General features: G+C 49.2%; 1 protein-coding gene across 1 annotated transcript in view; it reads left to right on the forward strand.

Moving 5' to 3' along the window:
• The window catches only part of Plcg2 (phospholipase C gamma 2), a 121,310-nt gene that overhangs the window by 87,261 nt on the left and 7,383 nt on the right, over positions 1-26,666 (forward strand). The window contains exons 20-31 of the mRNA XM_050144320.1: positions 317-497; positions 2,219-2,290; positions 3,635-3,744; positions 5,017-5,113; positions 6,334-6,400; positions 8,234-8,391; positions 9,440-9,542; positions 11,294-11,503; positions 12,983-13,128; positions 13,986-14,100; positions 15,101-15,268; positions 21,258-21,346. Coding sequence (XP_050000277.1) covers positions 317-497; positions 2,219-2,290; positions 3,635-3,744; positions 5,017-5,113; positions 6,334-6,400; positions 8,234-8,391; positions 9,440-9,542; positions 11,294-11,503; positions 12,983-13,128; positions 13,986-14,100; positions 15,101-15,268; positions 21,258-21,346 — 1,516 coding nt within the window. The remainder of the gene's footprint in view (positions 1-316; positions 498-2,218; positions 2,291-3,634; positions 3,745-5,016; positions 5,114-6,333; positions 6,401-8,233; positions 8,392-9,439; positions 9,543-11,293; positions 11,504-12,982; positions 13,129-13,985; positions 14,101-15,100; positions 15,269-21,257; positions 21,347-26,666) is intronic.

Below are 26,666 nucleotides of genomic sequence, written 5' to 3' on the forward strand. Positions count from 1 at the left end.
GACTCAAATGAACAGTGAACATGGTTCAATAAAACTTTATTTAAAAAAAAAGACAAGGGGAGCCATGTTTAGCTTGTAGGGCACCTCAATCAAGTTGATTGAAGAAGAGCTGGGTGTTGATCATCACATACGGATTCTTCCAGATCTGAACTGAAAACATCCCACTGTCTCGTGTTCCATAGGAGGACTGAATTCTGTCTATCTCAGTCCCATAAGGGGGAATAACAAGGTTGTGGCCGATCGGTGTTTCTTACGTGGTGATTGTGTAGCTGTTAGCACCCTTGGTTGCTAATCCTTTGTGGTCCTCCCTCTTAAGGGCCAGGGGCAAGGTGAAACACTGTCGCATCAACCGGGATGGCCGGCACTTTGTGCTGGGGACCTCTGCCTACTTTGAGAGCCTGGTGGAGCTTGTCAGCTACTATGAGAAACATGCGCTCTATCGCAAGATGAGGCTGCGTTATCCCGTGACCCCTGAGCTCCTGGAGCGATATAATATGGTAGGTTGACTCTCTTGGGAATTGAGTTAGTTATTGCACAGACTAAATTGTATATATGCAATATACACACTCTTATATACATACCGTGTGTCTGGTACGGGATGTCCTGGGGATGCCGAATTAGCCGCAGCACACCAAGACCCTGCCCTCATGCTACCCACAGTCACACGGACAATGTCAGATGGGATCACATGCTAAAGAGGAAAGGCTGGGAGGGCACAGGAGTTATAAAGAGATGGGGCAATGGCGGCAGTTTTCAGAGGTTCTGAGGAGATCTTACTGAGGAGGAGTGAGCTATGTGGACATCTAGAGGAGGAAGGATGCAGGGGCAAAAGCCTTGGTGGGTACGGATGCGGGCATGAAGTGAGCTCCCCTGGAGTGGTGAGTGATGGGAATGGGGCTGAGAGGCGGGTTCATGTAGGGTCTGACGGGCCATTGTAAGTCCCTTCTCCTGCTTGTTGTACCATTCTGAGTGCAGGGGAGACCCCATATGGTTGCTGTATCATCATCTCACTTCTTGTCAGAAGGTTCTCTTGATTTCTTGAGAAGAGATTGGCTTTGAGGGCTGGTTAATGTCAGCTGTCAACTTGACACAGCCTAGAATCAGCAGGAGGAAAGTCTTAAGTGAGAAACTTTCTAGGTCAGGTTGGCCTGAGGACATGTCTGTGGGGGACCGTCTTGACTGTTAATTGATGTAGGAGGGTCCAGCCCGTTGTGGGTGGCACCATTCCCTAGGCAGTGAGTCCAGAACAGGTATGAGAGAGGAGAAAACTGGCTGAGAAAGCAAGGATGTAGGTGTTTATTTTCTCTACGCTCTTGACTGTGGATGACATGATTTGAGTCCCTGATGTCCCCATGATGATGGACTGTCCACCTAGAATTACAAGGAAATCCTTTCTTCTCTAAGGTGGCTTTGGTCAGGATATTTTTATCCCAGCAACAGAAATTGGTCTAGGACATAGGCCCTAAGACCCTGTGTAAGTCTGCTTTGAGAAAAAGCGGGCTCTAGAGGAGAGAACACATTGTGCTAGAGTGAGGTGTTTTGGTTAGCATGGGCTCCCCTGGAGAGTTCAGACCTTGACATCAAGAGGAGGAGACGCAATGGTGGACAGGAGAGTGGTCAGGGGAGGCGCTCTAACAGGACAAAACTGTGAAAGGGTGGCAGCTGGGGCCCTGGGTAGAGGGACAGGAAGGCTGGGGGAGGGGCCAGGGCAGGAGAGGGGCCTAGGTGGCTGCTGTTGCAAGCATTAACATAACACTCCAGGAAAAAAGGCCTCACTGGTCTGTTTGTCAGTTCCCCTAGTGTAAATCTCTCAAGCCTCGGATGTGCTGTCCTTGGGCAGGGTGTCATTAGGAGTTCCTAGCACCCTGTGGGACATGGAAAGGTGTCTACAACTTCAAGTCTGTTTCCAAATTTGGGAGAACTTCTTTGAAGCTTCTTGCTTTCTCTACCTCTGAGCCAAAGAAAATTCTATGAGGTTCCAACTCTTCTTTCCAAAGAACAGGATGTCCTGAGGAAGCCTGTAGCCTGGCTATGGACATGGGCCGTTCCAGGAACCTAGGATGCCACATTTTCTGTTTGGGTGGTCCTGGGAACTAAACCCAGGGCCTTGCACATGCCAGGCAAGGGCTTCTTCCGCTGAACCACATTCCCCGAGCCATTTCCATTGACTTTCCTTTGCTCTTTTTTTTTTTTTTTTTTTTTTTTTTTTGTCTTTCAGGAAAGAGACATCAACTCTCTCTATGACGTCAGCAGGATGTATGTGGACCCAAGTGAAATCAACCCTTCCATGGTAGAGCACCAGTCCTACCCGTTAGACTGAGAGAGAGTCCCTGCCCCACCACTGGTCTCCATAGCAGCTATAGCAGGGAGCGTTCTGGAACATCTGACCGTAACTAAAATTTCTCTTGACACATGATGATGGGCAGCCTGCCATGTGGTTCCGCAGAGGTTAATAGAATCTCATCCGCATGCAGCCATGCCTTGCTAGAATCCCGAGTTTCCGTGAACCACCTTTGGGCCAAACAGCTTCTAATTAAAAATCTTCCAAAATTTTTTTTCCTGCTTACTGACTGAGCCTGAGGTGTTTATGAATTATGTCTGCTTCGCTGACCTCCTTGCAAGGCAAATGCTATCTCGGATTCCCACCCTGCCTCTGTCTCATAGATTCATGTAGGTAGAGGTAGATTTTGCTTTTTGCCTCCCAGCTCCTCCTCGCTTTGGTTCTGTCTCAAATTTAGTGGGGTGGGCCGGGGCGGAGGAGAGAACTATAGCGGATTTTTTGTCTGGTATATGATTAGGGTGCAGCTCTCGCTGGTGGGTTCTGTTGAGATCCAAAACTGCAGTTCCTTTTCTTTCTTTCTTTCTTTCTTTCTTTCTTTCTTTCTTTCTTTCTTTCTTTCTTTCTTTTTTTTTTTTTTAAAATCCCAATCTCTTGTGGATGCAGATCTAGAGTGAGAAATGAAGGCGCCAGCAGGGATATGCAGAGGTTAGCAACAGCTTCTCAGAGGGAAAATGTTGCCCCCACATAAATCCTGTCTTTCTTGCTGCTGATACTGAGCACAGCTTTTGTTGTTTTGCTGGGAAAAGGGTGGGGGATGTTGAGACAGAGTCTCATTGTTTTGTTCAGGCAGGTCTTGAACTTGTGATCCTCCTGCCTCAGCCTCTCAGATACTGGAGCTACGGGTAGCACCACTGCACCTAGCATCTCAGCTACTCTTGACAATTGTCCATGCTGTGCAGATGGTTAATTGGGGAACCATTCGCCTAAGGAGAAATAGTGATTGGGTTCCCAGCCTGTCTAAGAAACAGTGTATGATTCTAGGAGAGTCATTGAGTACATTTGCTCTTGGGGGACTTCTGGGGTGGTGGTTGTGGCTGAATCTAAGAGGTTGTGTTGAGAAATTAGCAATGTTGCACCTTTGTCCATGGACACTTTCTCCTTGTTAGGTTACTTCCTGGTAACTTTGCTTGACTTTGGCTCCTATGCAATACCAACTCTTGCCAGCAGATGGCTCTGTAACCTTGGCCACCAACATCTTTCGCTTCCTAATGAGAATTTAATGGTACAGGTTCAGCTTCCCCGTGTCTACTCCTGTCTCCCAACTGTCCTTTTTCTTCTTGTTTTCCCCCAAAGCCTCAGAGGACTGTGAAAGCGCTCTATGACTACAAAGCCAAGCGCAGCGATGAGTTGACCTTCTGCCGTGGTGCCCTTATCCACAATGTCTCCAAGGAGCCAGGGGGATGGTAAGTCTGGGTGGGGTAGGTTAATGTGTGTCTGCTCGGACCGTGGCCGGCACAGGGGCCAGAGAAGACAGGGACAGTCGCAGAGGGTCCGTAGAGGAGATACTGACAAGTCCTAGGAAGTTAGTAGGCTTGGTTATCAGGTTAGTTAGTAGCCTCTTATCAGGCTCGGGAGCTGAGCCTTCTGGAGTAGATGTCAAGTTTGAGTCACAGACAGTCCCTGGGCTCAGACCCAGCTAGGATGTGGTGCCAGGCTATGGAGGCTGGACTTTGGATGGAGAGCTGTTACGTGGTGTGGCTGGAAGTGCTTTTGATAAGAGCCTCTGGCTGTGGAAAGCGCCCAGTGGGTGGCCTGTTTGATAGAAGGAGACCCTGCTCTCAGGAGTGGACTTGGTGGGGGGAAGCATGGGGATATCCAGTGTGGTAAGCACTTCCACAGAGGGATCACATCTCATGCTGCTGGCACCAGGTGTGAGTGTGCCCTCTTAGCTGAGTGATAATAAGAACACTGTTTATTTTGCTGGGCATGGGACCCAGGGCCAGTCTAATGCTGAGTGCCACCCCCGGCTTCTCATTGGCAGATTCTGGCTAAGTGTCTGTTTAATACTGAATTGTGAGCTGAGCCTAAGAATGAACACTGTCATAGCGCTGCTGTGTGCTGGACGCTGTTCAAAGCATTTGGCATACAGAGACCTAGACAGTTCTAATAAAATCTAAGCGGCTCCAGCATTGTCCCATTCTACAGATGAGGAGCCTGCAATACTGGTGTGGTGTAGTCACCAAAGAAACTGGGATTGCTTTTTCAAAAGTATTTATTTTTATTACTTTTTACATATGAGCAAATATATACCTCTCTGTGTATGTGCCTGAGAGTGCAGTGCCCATGGAGGCCAGAAGAGGGCAGAAGATCCCATGGAGCTGGAGTTATAGCTACCTGTTATGGATGCTGAGCCATCTCTCCAGCCCCAAGCAACAAGGGTTTCATTGCAGGCCATTTGGCCCCAGAACTTCCTCAGAACTGTCCCACAGATGGGGCAGCTGATCTCTGGGAGGGCCTTGGCCCCTGTTAAATCTCTGAAAGCTTCGACTTCACATAGTGTTGCCAATACCACAGTCCAGTCAGGAGTTTTCAGCCATCCGACCATAAGTGTTTTTAAAGGCACAGACTCCCTTGGACATTCTGTTGTCACACACAGATCGTGACAGCCCTCTCTGGTCACTTGGCCACTCCTGAGGTGAGCCGGCTAAGCCCTCGGTGTCCGTGCTTCTCCACAGGTGGAAAGGGGACTACGGGACCCGGATCCAGCAGTACTTCCCATCCAACTACGTTGAGGACATCTCAGCAGGTGATGCTGAGGAGATGGAGAAGCAGGTATGTCTCCGTCATCTGTTGCCGAGGCCTCTGGAGCAGTCCCTTGAGCTCTCTTGGGGGTGTCTCTGCAGAGTTTGGCAGTGGAGCAGGCAGAGTGATGCAGAAATCGGGACTGGCCCCAAGTTGCAGTGGGTGAAAGTCTCCGTGACGAGCCGGTTGTGTTTTAATCAGGCGGTCCTGGGCTGAAAAGCACAGGAGAATTCTCACGGGAGTGGAAGTAGCCAGACGGGGAATTTGTCCTCTGCTCAAAGCAATGTGCAAATGAAACACGTTCGGTTTAGGAAGCCAGACATGCAGAACGTGCTTGGCATGAGGAAGAAACCGTGCCTTGCTGGAAGGTGAGATAGGAGGGCCTTTTGGTGAATTTGTAAGCCAGGCTTCGGTACCTAGCCACCTGTGATCAGAATGCTCTCAGTAGAAGGAGGTGACCCCTTGACTCCACCAGCCTGCCACATCTGTATGTGACGTGGACATACAATCCTTTGGAGCCCATGGTGTTTATTCCCTAAAATGGCAAGGCAATCAGGAAGGGTTTCCTGGAGGAAGGAACATTGGAGCTTTAAAAGTGAAGCTGGGGTTCATTCGCAAGCGGTGGGCATAGGGAGACAACCTAAACCAGAATGTGGTGATGGGAAGCCAGTTGTATCCAGGATGCCTGGACTGGAACAGGGCCAGGGCCAGGACCCCTCCCTGCCTCTCTGTGTCATCACAAGGCTGGCGGAGGAGGCTGGAATAGTACAACAGTGGCAACAGCTTCTCCATCTCAGCTGGACCTTAGGATGTTTCCAGGGTGCAACAGGGAGTTGGCCAAGGCTTGGAGAGCCTCGGAAACCAGATGGCGGACCCCAGCTGCTGTTTTCCAGAGGACACGGGGAGCCACAGAAGGCTCTTGAGCTGGAGGAACAGAGGGCCAAATGGTCTCGTTTCAAATGTGTATCAGATAAGGGCTCTGCACTAGGGTTTGAAATTTGTCCGAGAATTCACAAGGTGTGTTTCTGTGGATTGGAAAATGCGACGCAGGGACCATGGGCGCCTCAGCGCTGCTGGGTCCCCGTCCTCTCTATTTTGGTATTAGTGCCCTCCCTGCGGACGCTGGAATGAATATGCATTTTCAGCAACGCCACGGGTCGTGGTGGCGCTAAATGGCCTGCTCCAGAAACCGGTTGTCGTTTTATTATTCTGTTTATGACTACTGAGAATTGGGTTTTGTTTCTTCGCAGATTATTGAAGACAATCCCCTTGGGTCTCTCTGCAGAGGCATATTGGACCTTAATACCTACAATGTTGGTATGTACACGTATTCTTAGCCTGGTGCCATTCCAGATCCACCCACTCCACTCTTCCAAGCCTGACTTCAGGATAGCCCAAGCAGGGAGGTGGTTGGCGCTAGTCCTGTGCCTCCAAACTTAGGGGGCGTGATGCCCAAAGTCAAATGCATGGGAACCGATGGGGCCCTGAGCCCGCTGCTACCATCTGCTCACACAGGCCCGTCTGGCCCCTAAGAGCACCGGTGACTCCGCTGTTGTCATCCTGTCAACATCTGCCCATGTCTGCGTGCTTTTCAGAGAGCTCAGCTGTTTGTTGGTCAGGCTGTGGTGGATCGTGGGGTTGGAAGTCTTGGCCTCTAAGCTCCTAAGGCTGAGTGCCTGTCTCTTCTCTCTGGTCCTGTCCTCAGCGTGTGTGCCGCCAGGGACGTGATAGTGTGGTCTGTTGGGAGAGAAGCCATGATTTGCACGCCGCAGCTCCCCGTGTTCAGGGCCTCTGCACATTTAAGTGGGTGCATTGCAGCTTCCAAGGCTGCAGCTGCAAGTACGCAAGGAAGATAGGTCCAGGCATAAAGGCCAAGCTCCTTTCTCAGCTGATCTCTGGGTTCCCACAGCCCACTGATTCTTGAACTCTGTCCCCCCTTTCTTGAGGAGGCCCAAGCATGGTCCTCTCAGATTTCCGTGATGGCAATCCTGAGATCCCTTCCCAGTACGGCCAGCACTTTATTTCTGCCTTTATTTTCTTCCCCCCTTTCCCGTCCTGGGACTCTGACAGGGAAGGTGGAGGGGTTTTGCTCCAGGTGAGAAAATGGGTAAGTCCCTGGCAAGTTCCCAGATGCGCCGGGACTCTGTTCTCACCTTTGTAGCGGATGCCCTGTGTTGCCCCCTTCCCTGTATTGTCCTGTTAGGAGACATGACACTGTCACTCAGCCGTGGGGGGCTTGTCATTAGGTTGGATCCGCCTTTCAGCTCTGCCAGCGTGACTTCCCAAATGTTGCTGTCTCTTGCGCCTCAGTTTCTCGAGCTCACTGTAAGATGAATGTAACAGGTCTAGTGTCCCCAGGTCCCCCTGAGGTTTGCTAAAGGCTAACACACAGTGTAGTCTTCTGCTGGGGATGTCACCTCAGAAAGTGCAGCCGCCAATGCTGGGCAGATCAGGGTAACCATGGTGTTCCTCCCTAAAGTTACCTTCTTCACTTGTCACCTGCGGGCCACCTTGGTATGCACCAGCTAGTGGCCACATGGTTCCCAACCTTCTTCCATCCTCCCACGGCTGTCTCTCTGTCTGGGTCTCCACTCTTCCCCCCTCCTTTCTCTTCTAGGGACATTTTTCCTTGGATTTAAGATTTATCCTAGGTCCAGCAATCTTACCTTGAGATAGTTGGTACATCGGCGGAAATTCCATTTTTTTATTTATTTTTTTTTTTTTGATTTTCGAGACAGGGTTTCTCTGTAGCTTTTTTGGTTCCTGTCCTGGAACTAGCTCTTGTAGACCAGGCTGGCCTCAAACTCACAGAGATCCGCCTGCCTCTGCCTCCCGAGTACTAGGATTAAAGGCGTGTGCCACCACGGCCTGGCTCGGAAATTCCATTTTTGAATAAGTTTACATTCATAGGGACGGAGGTCTGACATATCTTTTTGGAGGCCACAACTCAGCCCAATGCTCACCTTTAGCACTAACGCGTACAAAGGGTTCAGATACTGCCTGCTGGAAGGCAGGGATCCCCATCAGCGTGGACTGTGATGGTAGCTGTGGCAGCTCTGGCGAGGTCCCTAGAGAGGAGGACAGTGTGGGATACAGTCTCTGTGGTCAGCTGTTGGGCCCATCAGGACTTTCCTTACCCTCTGTCTACAGTGAAAATCCCCCAGGGTAAGAACCAGAAAGCATTCGTCTTCGTCCTGGAACCTAAGAAGCAGGGGGACCCTCCTGTGGAGTTTGCAACTGATCGCGTGGAGGAGCTGTTTGAGTGGTTTCAGAGCATCCGGGAGATCACGTGGAAGATTGACACCAAGGTGAGTCCAAGCACGCTGGGCAACGGGGTGCCTGCCCAAGCACACAGGGGAACAGGGGGTCTGCCCGTCCCAGCCTATGCTGCTCTGCCGAGGCCAGGCAGGGGTTCAGAGGCCATTGTTATATTTTGGAGGGACCCTGGATTCTAAACTCTGGTGTTGGCTACAGGAGGCACCTAGTGGCACCATTTCTAATCGAGGGGCCAGTGATGACAGGGTTCTAACATGGGGCAGGTAGGTAAAAGCAGGAACTTAGGGTTAGGCCAGCAGCTTGCAAATCTGGTCTTGACATTGGCTGTGTAGTTCAGAGTTAGAGGTAATACTGTCTCTTGGGATGTATGGACCAACCTAGACAATATCCCTAAAGCATTCAGCGTGGGAGGCTGGAAGCACTTCTGAAAAGCATTCTCTCAGGCGGCTGCTAGAGTCTGGAGCTGTGTGAGAAGGTAGCTCTGTGTAGGAGCCTGACGGCATTGTATAGGGGTACAGTGGGTGTGTGGAGGGGGCTCTTCCTTCCGTTAGTCCATGTGCTGGGCTCTGGGCCTGAGGAGACTGCCTTCTGCACTAAGCTCTGCTAGGAGAGCCCATGTTTGGGTGTGGAAGGCAGAGGAGGGTGTTGGGTGCCATCCTCTGTTTCTCCTTCATGTAGCCTTTTGAGGCAGGCTTTCATGCTCAACCTGGAACTTAGGGTTTTTTTTTGGGGGGGTCAGACTGGCAACAGAAAGCCCTAGTAATCCTCCTGCCTCTTCCCCCGCCACAGTGTTGAGGTTACAGCTGTGAAAGGCCACACCTGACTTGTTAGGTGGGTGCTGGGATCTGAACTCAGGTTGATAGGGTTGCGCAGTGAGCTGCACTAACCACTGGGCAATCTCTCCAGCCCATGCACGGTGGAGAATCTTCAGAGGATAGAGGGAGGGGGATTTGTCTTCAGGACAGGAAAGCACCCATCCCTGGCTGTTTAGGCTGTGTGTGGGAGAGCTGCCTGGGTGAGCCAGGAGCATGGCATGGTACAGGTGCTGGCTCAGCGCTGTCCTGGCGCCCGTTTCCACAGGAGAACAACATGAAGTACTGGGAGAGGAACCAGTCCATCGCCATCGAACTCTCTGACTTGGTTGTCTACTGCAAGCCAACCAGCAAAACCAAGGACCATTTGGGTAAGTCTCCCGAGACCCAGTGGGGGTGAGCTGGGGTTTGCTGTGAGGCTGGTGCGGCCGGTACAGTACGGCAAGCTTTCGCTTTGCTTCCTAATGGATCTAGGCGGAAGCCCTTCTGGTATCCCCACAGCCAGGACATTGGCAGTTCGGAACAAAACAAACTGTAATCTGCTCCGAAGGAAAGGCTGCGGGGCATTCAGGTCTCTTTTGATTGCCTGAGACTCTCTTTGTTGTGCCAGGCGTTGCTAAGGGCAAGTGGTCCCAGCTAAGATGTGATTGTCACTGCCTTTAAGTATCTCTGTGTGTTCATAACTTTTCTGGAAAAACATGACAACTGAGCCAACTTATCAAAGAACAAAGAATTATTTGGACTTAGGGTTCTAGGTTCTAGAGGAATGAGAGAGAGAGAGAGAGAGAGAGAGAGAGAGAGAGAGAGAGAGAGAACACCAGGAAAGGCATGAGGCTTTGAAACCTCAAACTTGTCCTCCAGCAAGACCACACTCCACACTTCCTAAACCTCCGACTGGGGACTAAGTGTTCAAATACACGGGGGCCATTCTCACTTATGTCCCCTAGTCTCATTCCCGTTGCTGTGATTAAAAACCTGGTCACGTCCCAGTCACACTCGTCACACTTGCGGATGTGTAGAGAGAGAATAAGCTAATTTATGCCTGGTACGTAGCTAGCCTTCTCTGTGCTCACACAGTCCAGAGCCCCAAGCCAGGGAACGGTGCTGCCCACCTTCAGGTTGGGGCTACCCACATCAGATACGGCAGTCAAGACCATCCCTCCAGATGTGCCAACAGCCTAACCTGATCTAGATAGGCCCTCGCTGAGATTCTCTGCCCAGGTCATTCCAGTTTATGTCAGATTGACAATTAAAATGACCCATCATGGTGGGTGTCTGTGTGTGTGTAGCTGTATGTGTGGAGGCCAGGGGCCAGTCTTGGCTGTTGTTCCTCATCTGTCCATCTTGTTTTCCCTCCCTCCCTCCCTCCCTCCCTCCCTCCCTCCCTCCCTCCTTCCCTCCCTCCCTCCTTTCTTTCTTACTTTCTTTTTTTGAGATGGACTCTGCCACTGGGCTTGGAATCAGCAAGCTGGTAGACTGGCTGGCCAGCTAGCTCTGTGGATCTGTCTTCTGCAAGTCCCACATACTGGGATTGCAAGTACACACTGCCGTGCCTGGCCTTTCCCCATAACTTGTAGGCTCAAACTCAAGACCTGCTTGCATACTTGGCACTTTACCGAGGGGCAATCTTCCTATCCCTTCAGCGTCTTTTCAAGAGAATACTGGTTTCCTTTTGTTACCTGGGCCTCTGTCGTTGTGCCCAGAAGCAAGGGTGACCTTCTCCTCTGTCTTGGTCAGTGTTCTGCTGCTGTGAAGAGATGCCATGGCCATGACAACTCTTATAAAGGAAAACATTTAACTAGGGATGACTTATAGATTCCGAGGTTTAGTCCATTGTTATCATGGCGGGAAGCATGGTAGCATGCAGGCAGACATGGTGCTGGAGAGGTAGCTGAGGATTCTGCGTCTGGAACCTTAGGCAAGAGAGAGAGAGCCACTAAGCCAGGCTTGAGCCCCTGAAATCTCAAAGCCCACTCCAGGTGACACAGTTCCTCCACCAAGGCCACACCTACTCCGATGAGGCCACACCCCCAAATAGTGCCTCTCTTCTGGTGACCAAGCATTCAGATCTATGGGCCTATGGGGGCCATTCTTAATTTAAACCACCACCTCCTCTCTGCAGAAAACCCGGACTTCCGAGAAATCCGCTCCTTCGTGGAGACAAAGGCAGACAGCATTGTCCGGCAGAAGCCCATCGATCTATTGCGGTACAATCAGAAGGGCCTGACACGTGTCTACCCGAAGGGACAGAGAGTTGACTCTTCAAACTATGACCCCTTCCGCCTGTGGCTGTGTGGCTCCCAGATGGTGGCGCTCAATTTCCAGACGGCAGGTAAGGGACTACAGTGCCCAGCCTGTCCAGTCTGGGCAGTGGTCAAATCAGCTGGGTGGCTGGTGGGTGTGGTGTTTCTGAACAAGTGATTGGGCTGGCCCGGCAAAGCTGAACTTGAAGGTGGGTTAGTGCAAAGCGCCTGAGCTGAGTGGACACCTGACTGAAGCAGGCTCCGAGCTCATGAGTGACAGAAGCATTATCGTTGTGGCTTAGGAAGGAAACACAGTAACTTCTTTAACTAGTAAGTGTAGCAAGGCTTGCAGCCTGAGGCTTGGCTGAACCCAGGAGTTCTATGGCTGCCTTATCCCTCCTCTTTGTGTAGTGATTCCTTTCTAAGTGCTTCAGGCTCACACACACATTCCCCCCCCCTCTCAATTTCCATAGTACGGAAAACCCATGTACACAAATTCTTGGACTCTGCTCTTTGCATCCTGTGGATTCTCTTATAACTTCTTGGATCCCACAGAAGGGAGCTGAAGTTCATTTAACAGCTGGCCCAACCCAGCTCTAGGTATCTGAAGGTCAGGTCCCATCCCTGTCTACCATAGATGCCAATGCCTCCTGGGTCTCCCATGAACCTTGTTCCAGGTCTTAGTGCCCAGCTGCGGGGCAGACATCCTTTACTCACGGGGCGGTTCCCAAGAAGCTCTCACTTTGATGAACTGCCTTGAGGAGGTCCACTGAGCGCCTGTCTCCTGGTGCTTGTCCCAGTTCCTCCTCTAGACTGGGTGGAAGCATGGGTACTGCCCTCTGGTGTGATTTCACGCCTGTAGTTTTATGAGGCTTTTCCGATCTTTACCCATCGGCTGAAAATGGACGTTAAATTGTACTTCGAGTCAAGGTGTTGAGTGACATTAGCCTTTTCCCCCTCACAAACTCTAGGGATGTTTACCTTGGTTTTCCTGCAAAGCAATTGGTCTTCTTGCCCACCGTATTCCACCAAGCTGGCTTCTTATATGCTTTTGAATATCTGCCTGTTATTTGAACTGAGGCGACTAACCGTTAAAACAAATCTATTATTGTGTGTGTATGTGTGGGCGTGTATGCCATGGCACACATGGGACAGTCAGAGGACATCTTTGTAGAATCTCTCCTGCCATCTTTATGTGGGTTCTGAGGACCTCACCCAGGTCATCAGGATTGCATGGCTGCTTTCTGAGCCACCTTGGATTTAAATGATTTACCTGGCAGTGTTTCTAAGTGCTGGGGTTGGAACTTGGGGCTTGCACGTGCCAAGCAGGCATTCTACCCCGATCGACACCCCTTTATAGTAGATTCTAATTTAGTAAAGTTACAAGATTTTTTTTTATCTGATGCGGGGTTGTTTTTTTTTAAATGCTTTCCATGTTTCCTTGGGGTCAGATGTTCTTTTGGAACAGTTGAAATCATCATAGGGAAGGCCATGTAACCCGTGCCCACGAGCGCCTGGAAGCTGGTGTTGCCTGGCTGCCCCGTAGCATCCCTGTTCTCTCCCCTCAGACAGGTACATGCAGATGAACCACGCGCTGTTTTCACTCAATGGGCGGACGGGCTATGTCCTGCAGCCTGAGAGCATGCGGTCGGAGAAGTATGACCCAATGCCACCCGAGTCCCAGAGGAAGATCCTGATGACGCTCACTGTCAAGGTAGAGCGGGCAGCTGGGTGGGTCTCTTTGGACACTGGTGACACTCTTGTCTCTGTTCAGCCATTGCTGTCTCGACAGCACTTCAGGCTCATGTGGTTCACCAGGATCATTCTGAGCTGACTCTCTGTAAACCCTTCCAGTCACTTGCCTTTGTCTGGATGTGAGATGTGCACTTGGAGTGCCTGTGAGGTCAGCCTCTGGCCAAGAGGGGTGTTCATCTCCCCTTTGCCTTGGAGAGGCCAGAGGTCTCTTAAGTTAATCCAGTCCTTAGCACTTGGGAAAGATGTGAGAGAGAATTTGGAAGACCCAGGAAGTTTAGGTGAGATGGGCTGGGGATGTAGCTTTGTTTTTACGAGTGTTTGTCCAACATGCATGAAGCTGGGAGCACCAGGGAAACAGAGGCAGGAGGATTGTCATGAAGGTGAGTGAGGCCAGCCTTGTCTACATAACAGGTTTGAAGCTAGCTCGGGATAAATGGGACCTCATTCTAGAAATGCAAAAATCAAAGGCTTTGTTAGGACCCTTAAATAAGGGTTCGTTATAAACAGATCACCCCACTTTCCCCATCTGGGAAATGCACTGTCAGGGTAGCCATGTACCTGTGCTCAGGTGAGTCTCTCCGGCTGAGTCACATGGCCTCGGCTCTGGGCAAGGTCTGGGAAGCTACTGCCACTCCCTCTCATCAGACACTGGCGGTGGGTGGATCGGCATCCATGCTTCTGGGTGCCGTGGTGACTTCTCCACGGGATAAGGCTAGCTGTGAACTTGTGCAGTCTGACTCCAGAATCCTAAAAGAATCCACGAAGCACTGCTGTGTGGATCCAGGAGAGTTCCAGTCCTTGCCTTCCGTGTCCTAGGTCCTTGGTGCACGCCACCTCCCCAAACTAGGGCGGAGTATCGCCTGTCCCTTTGTGGAGGTGGAAATCTGCGGGGCCGAGTACGACAGCAACAAGTTCAAGACGACGGTTGTCAGTAAGTAGCTGGCCCTTTCTGTTTGTGTGGGTGTGCCCAGGTACTTGCGGAGGTCAGAGGTCAACCATCACATGACTTCCTCGATCATTCTCCACTCTAGTTTTCGAGCCAGGATCTTTCTGTGAACCTGGAGCTCATCAATTCAGCCACATTGGCTGGCTGGTAGGCATATTGGCTGGCCACTAGGCACATTGGCTGGCCGCTAGGCTCCAGGGGTCTGCCTGTGTCTCCCCCAGCACTGCTTTACAGACATGTGCTTGGCTTGGACATGAACACTGGGCGCTGAACGTGGGTCATCCTGCTTATAGCAGGTACTGGGCTGAAGCATCTCTCCAGCCCTGCTAGTCCTTCCACTTGAAGGTTAAGGGAGGAGACTCCTAAGTGGGTTACTGTTCCTTGGGGATTTTATGATGTACTTTTGCTGTTATCCAGCCCCCTCAAACCCTTCCCCCCCCCCCCCCCCCCCGCAACCTTTCGTTGAGAAATCAGAGCCACCTGCCTGCTAGACGCCCTCTGGGAACAACTCAGGTGCACAACAATTAAACTGGCCTTTTGATAGGGTGGCAGGTTTGCTGTGGGTCTTGCCTTATAAGGCTGGTCATCCATGAGAATGCCCAGCACACTTCTGAGACCCCCCAGATCACTTTCTTCTTCAGGCCAAGGGGTGCAGCTCACAGGGGCTCTGCTCACCTCCTTTCTTGGTACTCCCACACTGAATTCTGTTCTACACCTGCCCCGCTTCCCTTCCCTTCTCCTATCCCACAAGGTGAGTTGGGTGAAGTGGCGGCGTGTTCCTCCGCTCACGGAAGGCTGGCCTGCAGCAGGATTGCTTGTTGGGAAGGAAATAACAAATATAACCCTTCAAGGCTTCTTGGACTAGGGTGTGGATGCGAATTGATTTACCAGATTGTGGAGGGATTTGAAGCTGAGGCTGCAGAGGCTGCCTTACCCTGAGGTGGCAGGGCACGTGAATCGGTAACAAGGTTTTGGTCTTTTCTAGACGACAACGGCCTCAGCCCTGTCTGGGCTCCAACGCAGGAGAAGGTGACATTTGAAATTTATGATCCAAACCTTGCGTTCCTCCGCTTTGTGGTGTACGAGGAGGACATGTTCAGTGACCCCAACTTCCTGGCTCATGCCACGTACCCCATTAAAGGGATCAAGTCAGGTAAGGACCATTAGCAAAGATGTTCCATGTGGGGGAGCCAAGTTCTTTGGTCTGTGCTGCAGGCTGTAAAAAGAACACGCCAGCGTCTTTCCCAGCTGAGGTTAAGTCACAACAAAGCCAGTAAGGTGGGCAGTAAACACAAGGGTGGGGAGAACGTGGAGAAAGGCTGAGTCCTTTAGCTATCAGTGAGCAAGGCATCAGTTACTCCACCTTCGACCGGGCACTGTTTGATTTCATTGTGAGATGCCCCAGGCAGTTTGTCTTCATTAGCAGGTGAAGAAATACGTTCTTCCACAAGCCATGCGTGACTCTGGCCAGCATCCTAAGGATGAGGCCCTGAGCAAACACAGGCTCCAGCTCTCTCAAGCATTCTGAATTTACCATCTTCTACTACGCATGGAGGTTGACCTAATTCTTGGATTTATTTTCATGCCGAACACAATACAAAACCTCCTCCTGCCCTACAAAGGCCCAGTCAAAGCAAGCCACGTAAAAACCCCATATATCTGGGCATCTCTCAGCCCTCATCAGAGAAGCCTCCTTTTGAGGTAGATGGTTATAAATGCAGAGAATAAGAGACTGTGGGGTGCTTGGTTCTGTGTCAGCTTTGTTATTCTATGACATCTATGTCACCCTTCCCAAAAGTTTAGGGATCATTGAGGAAGAGGAGATAGATTATCAGAGCTCCAGACAAGATGGGTACAATATCAAGCCAACCGAAATCACAGCACAGATGGGGTCAGGGCTCATGAAGTCTCACTCCTCGCTGAGGAGTTGTTAGCAACTGGTGGCTGCTGGGAGAGGGAGAGCCCCATCTTCTTCAGGGACTTGGCCCCTGAGAGGTTACCCAGCCCAGCTCCGATAGATGGTCCCATACCCATGCATAAGTGCACCCCGAGGGTTTAAAAAAGAGAGCGCATGAAGTTGGGGGGGGCGCTGGCTGGGAGGAACTAGGTTGGATTTAATCAAAGCACACTATGTACGTATATGACATTCTCAAACAATTCAAAAGTATGAGAAAAAAAGAAAAGAAAAACAACCAAAACTTGCTGTATTGAATTTTCCCAAGTGCAGCTAAGACAGTGTCTTCCCAGACCTGACAGTTCTCGGAAGGTGGCCATCCTTAAGTGATAAGGTTTCTCTCCGTTCCTTCCTCCCTGGATTTCACATATGATCCAACACACAGGCCAGCTTCATGGCGAATATCTTCCTTCTTTATCCCCAGCATTGCTGATTCACGAGACAGACCTCACAGATCCTTCCGGATTCCCCAGGAGGCCACTGTTTCCTGGGTTCCCAGAGCAGTCATTTTTCAAGAGAAAGAAATTACTATCATTTTTGTCATTTCTATCAAATTACTGTCTTTTGATGTTTGGAAGCCTGGGCTCTATTCCGTGCTGAACTGGGCCTTTTGAAAACTTGGACCATGCCGCCTCTTCTCTCATAAATTCTCTCAGCTTCTCCAGTCATTTCCCTCACTCCTTGTGAGCCCCTCCTGCTAGAGGATGCTGATTGCTGGGTCCACCAGGGGATGCTCCCATTCGGCCCAGTGTGGAGCTCTGGCATCAACCCGCCCCCCCCCCCCGGGAAGTCCTGGGCAGTGCTGAACAAAGGGGGCTGGGCCCCAGCTGCCCATCTGCCTGCAGAGGACCCCAGCACCCGAGTGAGTCTGGGGAGATAGATATGTAAAACCTCATTTGTTGTAGGGAGGGGCCGAGCCACCCAGCTAGCTTATCCCCGAAATAACCACACAGAAACTGTGTTCATTAACTCACTGCTTGGCCTGTTAGCTCTAACGTCTTATTGGCTAACTCTTACACCTTGATTTAGCCCATTTCTATTAATCTATGTATTGCCATGTTGCAGTGGCTCACCAGGAAAGATTCAGCATGTCTGATTCTGGCGACTCCATGGTGTCTCTCTCTACTCTGCTTTCATCCTCCCAGCATTCAGTTCTCTTTTTCCTCACCTACCTAAGCTCTGCCCTATCAAAAGGCCAAGGCAGTTTCTTTATTCATTAACCAATAAAAGCAACGTATCAACAGAAGGACCTCCTACACCACTCATTCCTACTTAGCAGCTTAGAAAGAGCATTTGAATACATTACGATAATAATAATAATAGCCAACACCCCTTGGTGGTTAGCATGTACTACAGATGATGTTACAGTCGGCATCAGAGATAGTGGACTCTGTTGGCTATGTGCTTTTTCAGACTAGCCCAGTAAACAGGGTTCAAAAATGATGCTCCCTCCTCTTCTTGACAAGAAGAATAGCGTTGAGAGAATCTTTGCGGTTCTGCTCTTAATGTCCGCATGGCATTAAGGAGCCAGACCAGCTGGGTCCTGACCATCTTGCTCTTCCCCTAACCCTACCATCCTTTGAAAGATGGGGGAGGTCACCCTTGGGGTGAAGTCAGAGTTCACGGCACACGGTCTTTCCTTCTTGCTAGGGAATCAGTTCCCCTAAGATGATTTAGCCCAGAGATTGAGAAAACCAACAAGGAAGTATCAAGGAAGATTAATACTGGGAGCCTCCGCCCCATTCTAGCCAGGAGATAACCACAGCAGGGACGGTCTCCCTTTCTTCGCCAGCTCCTAGCATATCTATATTCATGAGAGGCAGGAAATAAAATGAATAGTCCTTTTGTGCAGATGGCTTCCAGGGCCTTCTAAACTCGAAAATAAACTTTGCCCATTGTTAGGATGGCTGCATTTAAGCTTTCAAATTGGCTGGGCCCTGCTCAGGAGGGAGACAACACTTACTGCACTCAGCTACCTTCATTTCTTTTTATTTAATCCTCACAGGAAAAGCCCGTGAGGGCTTGCTTATCTTTTTCTTTTCTTTTCGTTTTTTTATTAAATCATTTTTACTTTTAAAATCTGAGCACTTCAAAGCCTAGAGACTTGAACTAACTCATTCAAGGTCACAAGCTGGTACTTGCCCTGTTGTTTTTCCCTCTCTGTAGGCTGTCCTTGAGGGGCCTCTTATTTCAAGTGGGTACTTAAAGCACCCCCCAACATGGACTTCTCTTCATTTCCCTTCTCCATGTGAAACAAACAAAACTAAAAACAATACAGTTTTCGTATTGTTGGTGAAACTGAGAAATACCTTGACTCTAGGTCACACGAGAGCTTCTTAGAGTTGGGAAGGAGGACGAGGTATGGGGAGCCAAGGGCAGAGCCACTTGTCACTTGTCCACTGTCAGCCAGTCCTGCCCTATGGCTGGAGTCCACAGCTACCTGGCAATGTCCTGGGCCACCCCAGAGGAGCCTGAGGTCCTGTTTATTCTCACAGTCCATCAACACTAACCTGTCTCCAGGTCAGCCCATGACATGTGCAGGAGCTGAGCCTCACCAGGGCTCGTGAGGGATGATAGCTACAGAATCTGCTCCTGCGCCACAAACTCCATTAAGCTTGGCCAAACTGCAGGCATTCTGTGATTATCAACCCAGACAGAAACCAGAGCAACCAATGAACTAACCACCACCCAGAATCTCATCTCTCGTCAGGTGGAAATGCGTCAGACAATTTCAGTGCAGCAGTGTTTAATGAACTCAGAATGTCCCCCAAATGCTACAGTGGGGAAAATGTAGCCCAGGAGTTTTTATACCCATCCCTGACTAGCAGACATGTAGAAACTCAAAGGACAGCTCCATTTACAATGCACAATCAGTGATTCTTTGTCACATGAACACTAGAGGACAAAGTCAACTAACTAAAACATTCGCAAAGAAGTTCAGCCAGAACGACAAGGGGAATCGTGCAACTTAACACCATGTTTGAACACTTACTGCATATGGCTTTTATAAATCCAAGACCAGCGGGTGGTGGTGGTGCACACCTTTAATCCCAGTGCTCGGGAGGCAGAGGCAGGTGGATCTCTGTGAATTTGAGGCCAGCCTGGTCTACAGAGTGAGCTCCAGTTGGTGAATACTGTTACACACACACAAAAAAAACCCTGTCCTGGAAAAAAAAAAGGACCAAAGTAATACTGAGTTCTGATTAGTGAGATGCATATTGTGTATTATACTGGCATCTTTTTCTTGCTTGGAGCTACAAAGAAGATGGATATGATAAGATAAAATAAAATAAAATATAATAAAAGGGGCTAAAAAGCTGGCTCAGTGGCTAAAGGTGCGTGCCACCAAGTCTAATGATTTGAGTTCAACCCCTGGGACCCACATGGTGGAAGGGGAGAAATCGTTCCTACAGACTGTCTTCTGACATCCCCCTGTACACTATGGCTGCAATGCTCCCTCCCAAAATAAGTCAATAAAAATAAAAGTATACGGTAAAGGATTAACAATAGGATAGAGGTATTGGCCTATAATCCTCCCTCACCATGGTCTTCTAGCTTTGTAAAAAAAATTTAAATTATAAAATGTCAGAAAAGCATCCCCAAGCCTTTCTTTGTAGGAGAATCATGGTTGTTAAACAGGGCACGAGGCAGCTTGTTTTCAAGACTTCCTCCCTGCCGCAGGGAGTTCTTACTTCGCTTGCTTGCTCTAAAAGAAGTCAACAGGATGCAAAGGTTCCCTACCACGTTGGTGTAGAAGCAATAACATCTTTAGAAAACTATAAAACCGGGAGGGAAAAAGGGAAAGCACAAGGCTGGGTGGTCATGCCCCTGCCTCCTCCCAAGCAGCAGAAGGGGAGATTCAGTAGATGCTGTTTCAAGGTGTTAAGATGGACTGGTGAGGTGGCTCCCCCCGGGAAAGATGCTCAATGCCGAGCCTGACGACCTGGGATCAGCCCTCAGGAAGCATACGGTAGAGGGAGAGAACTGGCTCCTGCACACTGTCCTCACCTTTGCACATGCGTGTGATAAAATACTGGGTAGTGTGGATCTTCCCTGAGAGAAGGAGGCCGACACATGGATGGAGGAAGGAAATGGGGGGGGGGTGTCTCTAATGTATATTTTGCTTATCCTAGCTCAGCCAGTACTATGTAAATTAAAAGCTTTCCGGGGGGCCAAGGGGTAAGAAGAATGGGTGACTGAGACAAAAGGTTAAATTTAAGCTGCGAGGGGCTGTTCACTCTATCTGTGGTTTTTAAAAGGCACACAGCATCTGCTTAGAGAGGAAAGGCCACTCGCAGCAGTGTGCAGTAGGCTAGGGAGCGAGCGGTCTGTGTTTTCCGTGGACTTTCACACAAGACAGTCAACCAGCTGTCAAGATGAATGATTGCAAATGTTATTTAATGGGGGTAAGGGGAATCAGCTCCAGTTCGCCCTGCGTCAATCCTTAATTAGAAGACACGTATCAAGGTCTGCTGCACATGGGTCCAGGTTGTAAATAGGAAGTGGGTTCCAGAGAGGGTGATCAGTGCAGCTACGGCTGCCAAGTGATAGTAACATAGGAGATCACTGAAGAGAAGCCCACCCCCTCCTGTGCTTTGTAAAGACCCGAGTGGAGGCAGTGGGTTGAGGATTCATTATAGTCCTGAGTCTTTCGACTTCATGAGTATTTAAGGAATGGATTCACAGTAGTATCAACCACCCTAATTTCAGTGACGGATAGTATGTAGATTCTTACATCTTTCTAAAATTACATTGATTAACTGTGTGTCTGTATTTAGATTAAACTTAAATTATAAAATTTAAATAATAAAGCACGAGTGGGGGTTGTTTCTCTCTCTGTTTCATATGGGAGTCAGTTTGTCAGGCATGCAGTGGGTACCTTTAACCTACCTACTGAGCCATCTTGTCGGCCCGGTTTTGATTTCTTCTGAACTAATCATTTCTAGTTGGCAGGTGTTTTTTTTTTTTTTTTTTTAACTTTACTAATAGCCCTGTGTGGATTAGTTAAGAATGCTAGTCCCCTTTGACCTTAGAACAGGAACTTGGGCATCCGGATCGCAGGCCCTAGCATGGCGCACTGACCTCTCTACCCTCTGGATGGCCATGCTGTCTCCAGGCTATCACAAGAAAGCCAAGAGCTGATGTTCATGGCCCGCCATTGGCTCTTCTCTTTGTGTTTCCGCTGCAGGGTTTAGATCAGTCCCTCTGAAGAATGGATACAGTGAAGACATCGAGTTGGCTTCCCTCCTGGTTTTCTGTGAGATGCGGCCAGTCCTGGTGAGTGGGGGAACGCTGACAAGTTGTACATGGTGGGAAAAGAATAGAAGTACTGTGGACTAATGAGCTGAAACCCTTCCTGGACCAGTTAAGGTCCCGAGCTTTTCCCCTCAGCATCCTTTCTTGAAGAGTGCTGTAGGATTCTATAGGAGGAGGTCCTTGGAAGAAGTTCCTCTTGGTTCTTGTCACCTGGACAGATGATGCTCTTCCAGAAGAGTTCATGCTTTCTTGGGTGTGTTGCCCACCTGTTGGCCTTGGGTTACGGCTTCAATGACCCAAAAGAACATTCGATGAAGTCATCCTGGTCTGTGTGGGGGGAGGGAATGGATCCCTGACTCCCATGGGTGTGGTGACTCTGGTCCTTTTGTTTGCCAGAGTCTTGAAGAGTCTTAGCTTCTCCTCTGACTAACCAGCTTGGTTTGTATGTTGTAGTCACTTTTTATCACCATGACCAAGGAGAATTTGTTTGGCTCATTTTTTGGAAGTGATCCAGTCCTCTGTGGTGGGGAAGGCACAGTGACTGTGTGGTGGGGGAGAGTTTGTACAGCTACTTGCTCAGGAATCAGGAAACAGAGACCAGATAGGGACTGGGACTGAGTTAAAAATGTCCAGGCCTGACATCAATGACCCACTTCCTCCACGGCTTCCTAGCACCAGCTGGGGACCACATGTTTAAACATGTGAGTCTGTGTGGGTCATTTTGCATTCAAATCATAATATGTAGATGTGACAGAAAGATCTTGACCTCACTGAACAATACTGAAGAACACAATGAGTTTGTACCAGGCTCCGATAGATGCTAACCCATGTAGCAAGGATTTTTGTTTCTTTTTTCTTTTATTGAAAATAGATTTTTTATACAATATATTCTGATCATGGTTCTCCCTTCTCCCAACTCCTCTGAAGATTTTCCCCTACCTTCTCTCGCACTGGAATTCACACCCTTTCCTTCGTTAAAAAACAAACATCTAAAGAATAATTATAAAACAGGATAAAACAGGACCAAACCAGAATAGGACAAAACAAAGAAACAGGAAAAAATGTCAAAGAAAGAGCATGGCATACACACATATAGACTCAGAGACACATGTGTACATAGGCAGAGAAATCCCCTAAAACACAAAGCTGGAAATATATATATATATATATATATATATATATATATGAATGAAAAGGACCTGTAAGGTTAAAAAAAAAGACCCTTTCAAAACTTAATGAGACAAAGAAACTCAAGATGCCACTGAGTCCATTTCATGACAGCCATCTATTACAGGGCATGGGGTCTCCTCTTAAGAGTGGTAGGTTTCAGCCGGGCGGTGGTGGCGCATGCCTTTAATCCCAGCACTTGGGAGGCAGAGGCAGGCGGATCTCTGTGAGTTTGAGACCAGCCTGGTCTACAAGAGCTAGTTCCAGAACAGGCTCCAAAACCACAGAGAAACCCTGACTCGAAAAATAAAAAAAAAAAAAAAAAGAAAAGAAAGAAAAGAAAAAAAAAGAGTGGTAGGTTTCCCAGTGAGACTCCATTGGAGAGAAGTCATTTTTCATTTGTGAATAGTTATCAGTTGGAGATAGGTGCTGGGGACTTGCGTCCATTTCTCTCAGCTCTGGGACTCTATCTGGTGCAGACCCCCGCAGGCCCTGTGCATGCTGCCACAGTATCCTTGAGTTCATATGTGCCTGGGTCCTATTGCATTTGGAAGGCCTTGTTTTCCCTGGTGTCCTCCATCCTTACTGGCTCTAACAATTTATCTCCCCTTTCATGGGGTTTCCTGATCCCTGAAGGGAGAGATTTGGTGAAGGCCTCCCATTTAGGACTGAGTCTTCCAACATTTCCCACCCTCTGCACATTGTCCAGGTGTGCGACCCCTTTCCAGCCAGTTCTGTGTTCATGCTGTGGTAGAAAGGCCCAAGCAAGAGCATCTGTGTAAGGTCCTTCCTTACTGTGGCTGAGTGAGCAAAATACTTCATGGGTTTTTATTTATTTATTTATTACTTATTTTTTTATTAAGAATTTTTTAAAATACAGTCTTTTCTCGTTTTACATAGCTATCCCCGTTCCCACTCCCTCCTCTCCTCCTGCCCATCCACTCCTCAGAAAGGGTAAGGCTTCCCATGGGGAGCCAACAAAGTCTGACACTTCACTTCAAGGCAAGACCAAGGCCCTTCCCCCATCTAGGCTGAGCAAGGTATCACTCCAAAGAGAATGTGCTCCAAGATGTCATTTCAAGCACTAGGGATAAATCCTGGTCCCACTGCCAGTGGTCCCAGACTGCCTAAGCCTCACAACTCTGGAGTATTACTCAGCAGTTAAAAAACAAAACAAAACCATAGCACCTTGAAATTTGCATGCACATGGAAGGAACTAGAAAAAGACCTCCAGGATTTTAAAGCTCTCCTCTTCAGAATGAATGAGGCACAAGCCAGCTTATCATAAATAGGACCGAGATGCTTAGTAAATCTATTAAGATACAACCTTTTCGTATGATTACCAAAACCCTCAAGGGCTGGGGAGATGGAGCAGCTGGTAGAGTGGCCACAGGTGCAGAGACCTGAGTTCTGATCCTTGACACTCACCCAAATGCCAGACATAGCAGGGATAATCTGTAATGCCCGGGCAGGGACTAGAGAGGAGAGGACTCCTGGGGCTTGGTGGCCAGGCCAGCCAGTCAGTGAAACCCAGGTCTGTGAGGGACCCTGTCTCAAACAGTAAAATGGAGGGAAACTGAAGAAGACACCTAACATTGACCTCTGGCCTCCACACGGATGTGCATACATACACAGCCATATGCATATGCGCACACATACATACACATGCACACGTGCATACACATGCACACATACATACACACACACATACATACACACAAAAACCCCTGCGTACAGATTATATTTGGAGAGAAAAGTAAAATCAGTATCGAGTTCATTTGCTTTCTTTATTTCCTAGGTGTGTGTGTGTTCGTTCAAACCACATACGCACATGCACACACCAGACTTTGGCATTTTTCAAATTTGGCACCAGGATAAATCTTTGTAGGATGTTTGGTAGCATCCGCGCTTTTTGTCCACTAGATGCCAGCAGCACCTACCTCATACAACAGCACAAACTCCCTCCAGGCATTGTCCCCCGTCTCTCAGGTGACCATGTCCTTCTCTGAGAAACCGCCGCTTGAAAATGAGATTCTAAGCACCTTTCTGTATTAGATTCTGCCATTAAGTAGATTGGCCATAAACTCAGTATTCCTCCAAGTCAGACGTTTAGATGGAACCCATTTACCCCTCAGGCTCTCAGGCCCGTCTCCTTGTAGGTTTCCCTTCACTTAAGTCTGAATTATTCGCTTAGGCTCCATTCCCAGATATGGAATGAGTGGGATCGGATAATTTCGCAGGGTGGTAGAACTGCAAACCGAAGCCTTGAAAACAAGGAAGCCAGAAGAGGCTTTGCTGAGTCAGGCGCCCTGCCCCACCGCCCACTGCCGGGTGTGGGGGCTTCTTCCCTCCATTGCCTGGGGGAGCAGAAGCTGTGGGGGGGGGGCTCTGTGCGTATAAAGCCCATCTGCAGGCAGTTTCATGGAGAAACCAGGCAGTAAACACGGCTGCAGAAGGCAGAAGGCTAGCACTTTGCAAAGCTGTTGTAAACACCCCGGAACCGTTATAAATAAATTATTAGGGATCACCGACAGCAGAGAGAATGAGTAGATTTGAAAGAAAATTGTGCTTAGCTAGCCTTGGTTTCCTTGATGAGGGATGCCTGGTGTGTGGGGGACCCCACTGTTGAGTGCGGGGATTAGGGTTAGGTATGACGTTCTGAAGGGAAAGGTTCTCTCTTCCAGGTCTGTTCCTTCAGAGATGTGCCTGAGCGCGTGCGCTTTTCTTCTTAGCTGCTGCCTCCTGAGCCTTTGTTTAATTGCGCATCTGTCACCTGGTTCTGTACCACCCCCAGCTGCCAGTTGGCATTTCCATCCATGCCAGGATGAAGGCCTCTCTCAGAGGCGGTACAGGCCACACGCGCAGCCGGCTAGGCTTCCTCCTTGACGTTTAGAGTCCAACCTTGCTGGATGTGTCGCTATAACCTCTGGGTGCAAGAGCCAGCAAGCCTTTTCTGAGCAAGGGATGGATCCATTGAGAGCCCCGATGGAATTTTCCCATGAAGTATTTGTTGAAAGAGAGCTTAATGCGTCAGAAATCTGTCAGTAAATACTTCAGCTCTCTTCCATAGAGGCCCTTTACACGCCACAATCGCTTTAACGGTCCTCAGTCCCGTACCGTGTTTGCCAGATACGTTTTCAAGGGGTATTTTGGTACTGTTTTATTCCTTGCTATATTTAATTTGGGGAGCAGGGTAAAAAAAAAAAGAGGGAGGTATAACGTCCCCACAAACAGCCAGTTGATAGCTCGCTGTTCCCTTTGCCCTGGCTTTTTCTTTCTTTTTTTTTCCCCTGCACGTGGTATTTGTGAAGTTGATTTCACACATGTGCCCTTTTCTTCTCCGCAGATGGCTTGAAGCAGCTCTTGTCTGGTGTGTGGTTTTCAAAGCCCTCAATGCTTTGTTTCGTCAGCCGTAGTCCCCGAGTCACTCGGGCCCTCTCTCGTTGCCGGGTGCTTTAGTTGTTGGTAGGGTTTTAGTCTTTGTTGACTCTGTAAGTAATAAAGGTCATCACATAACTTCTTTTTGATTAAAAATATTCCCGATGGCTAGATATTTGGCAGTGGGACGGTGGAGCAAAGAACAAGAAAGGCTCACACCTTTTTCTTTGTGGCAGTGGTTCTCAACCTAGGGGTCGTGACCCCTTCGGGAATTGAACTAGGAGCTGTGTAGCAGGTATACTGCGTATCAGATATTTATGTAACGATTCATGACAGTAGCCAAATTATAGTTATGCAGTAGCAGTGAAAATAATTTTATGGTTGGGGGCCACCACACCATGAGGAACTGCCCGAAGGGCCCCAGCGTTACGAAGGTTGAGAACTGTTGCTTTAGGAGGAATATGTTGTGAAAGTCTGCAGTATCTTTAGGTCAGCATGTTAGAGCCAGCCTTGACACTTAGTGGAAGGGCTCTCTGCCCAGAGGCCCTGCGTTTGAGAGATGCTGAACACACACCTGACCACCAGGGAGCAAGCAAGCTGATGTGTACCTGGCAGGGATCTTTGAGAAAACCAGTTTCCCCAGGAGCCTGGTTTGGGTTGGTCTGTGTTTTGCTCTGGGCTGGTGGGAGCGAGGGACAGAGGTAGTGACATCCTCAGGAAGGCCAGCTGATCACAGCTGATGACACAGTCCAGCCCAAGTGTGGATTCTTTGGAGCAAAACTATGATGCATTGGTG

The sequence above is a fragment of the Alexandromys fortis genome, unplaced genomic scaffold, assembly GCF_014885135.2.
Source record: "Alexandromys fortis isolate MF-2015 unplaced genomic scaffold, M_Fortis_MF-2015_v1.1 scaffold_1, whole genome shotgun sequence".
Lineage (NCBI taxonomy): Eukaryota > Metazoa > Chordata > Mammalia > Rodentia > Cricetidae > Alexandromys > Alexandromys fortis.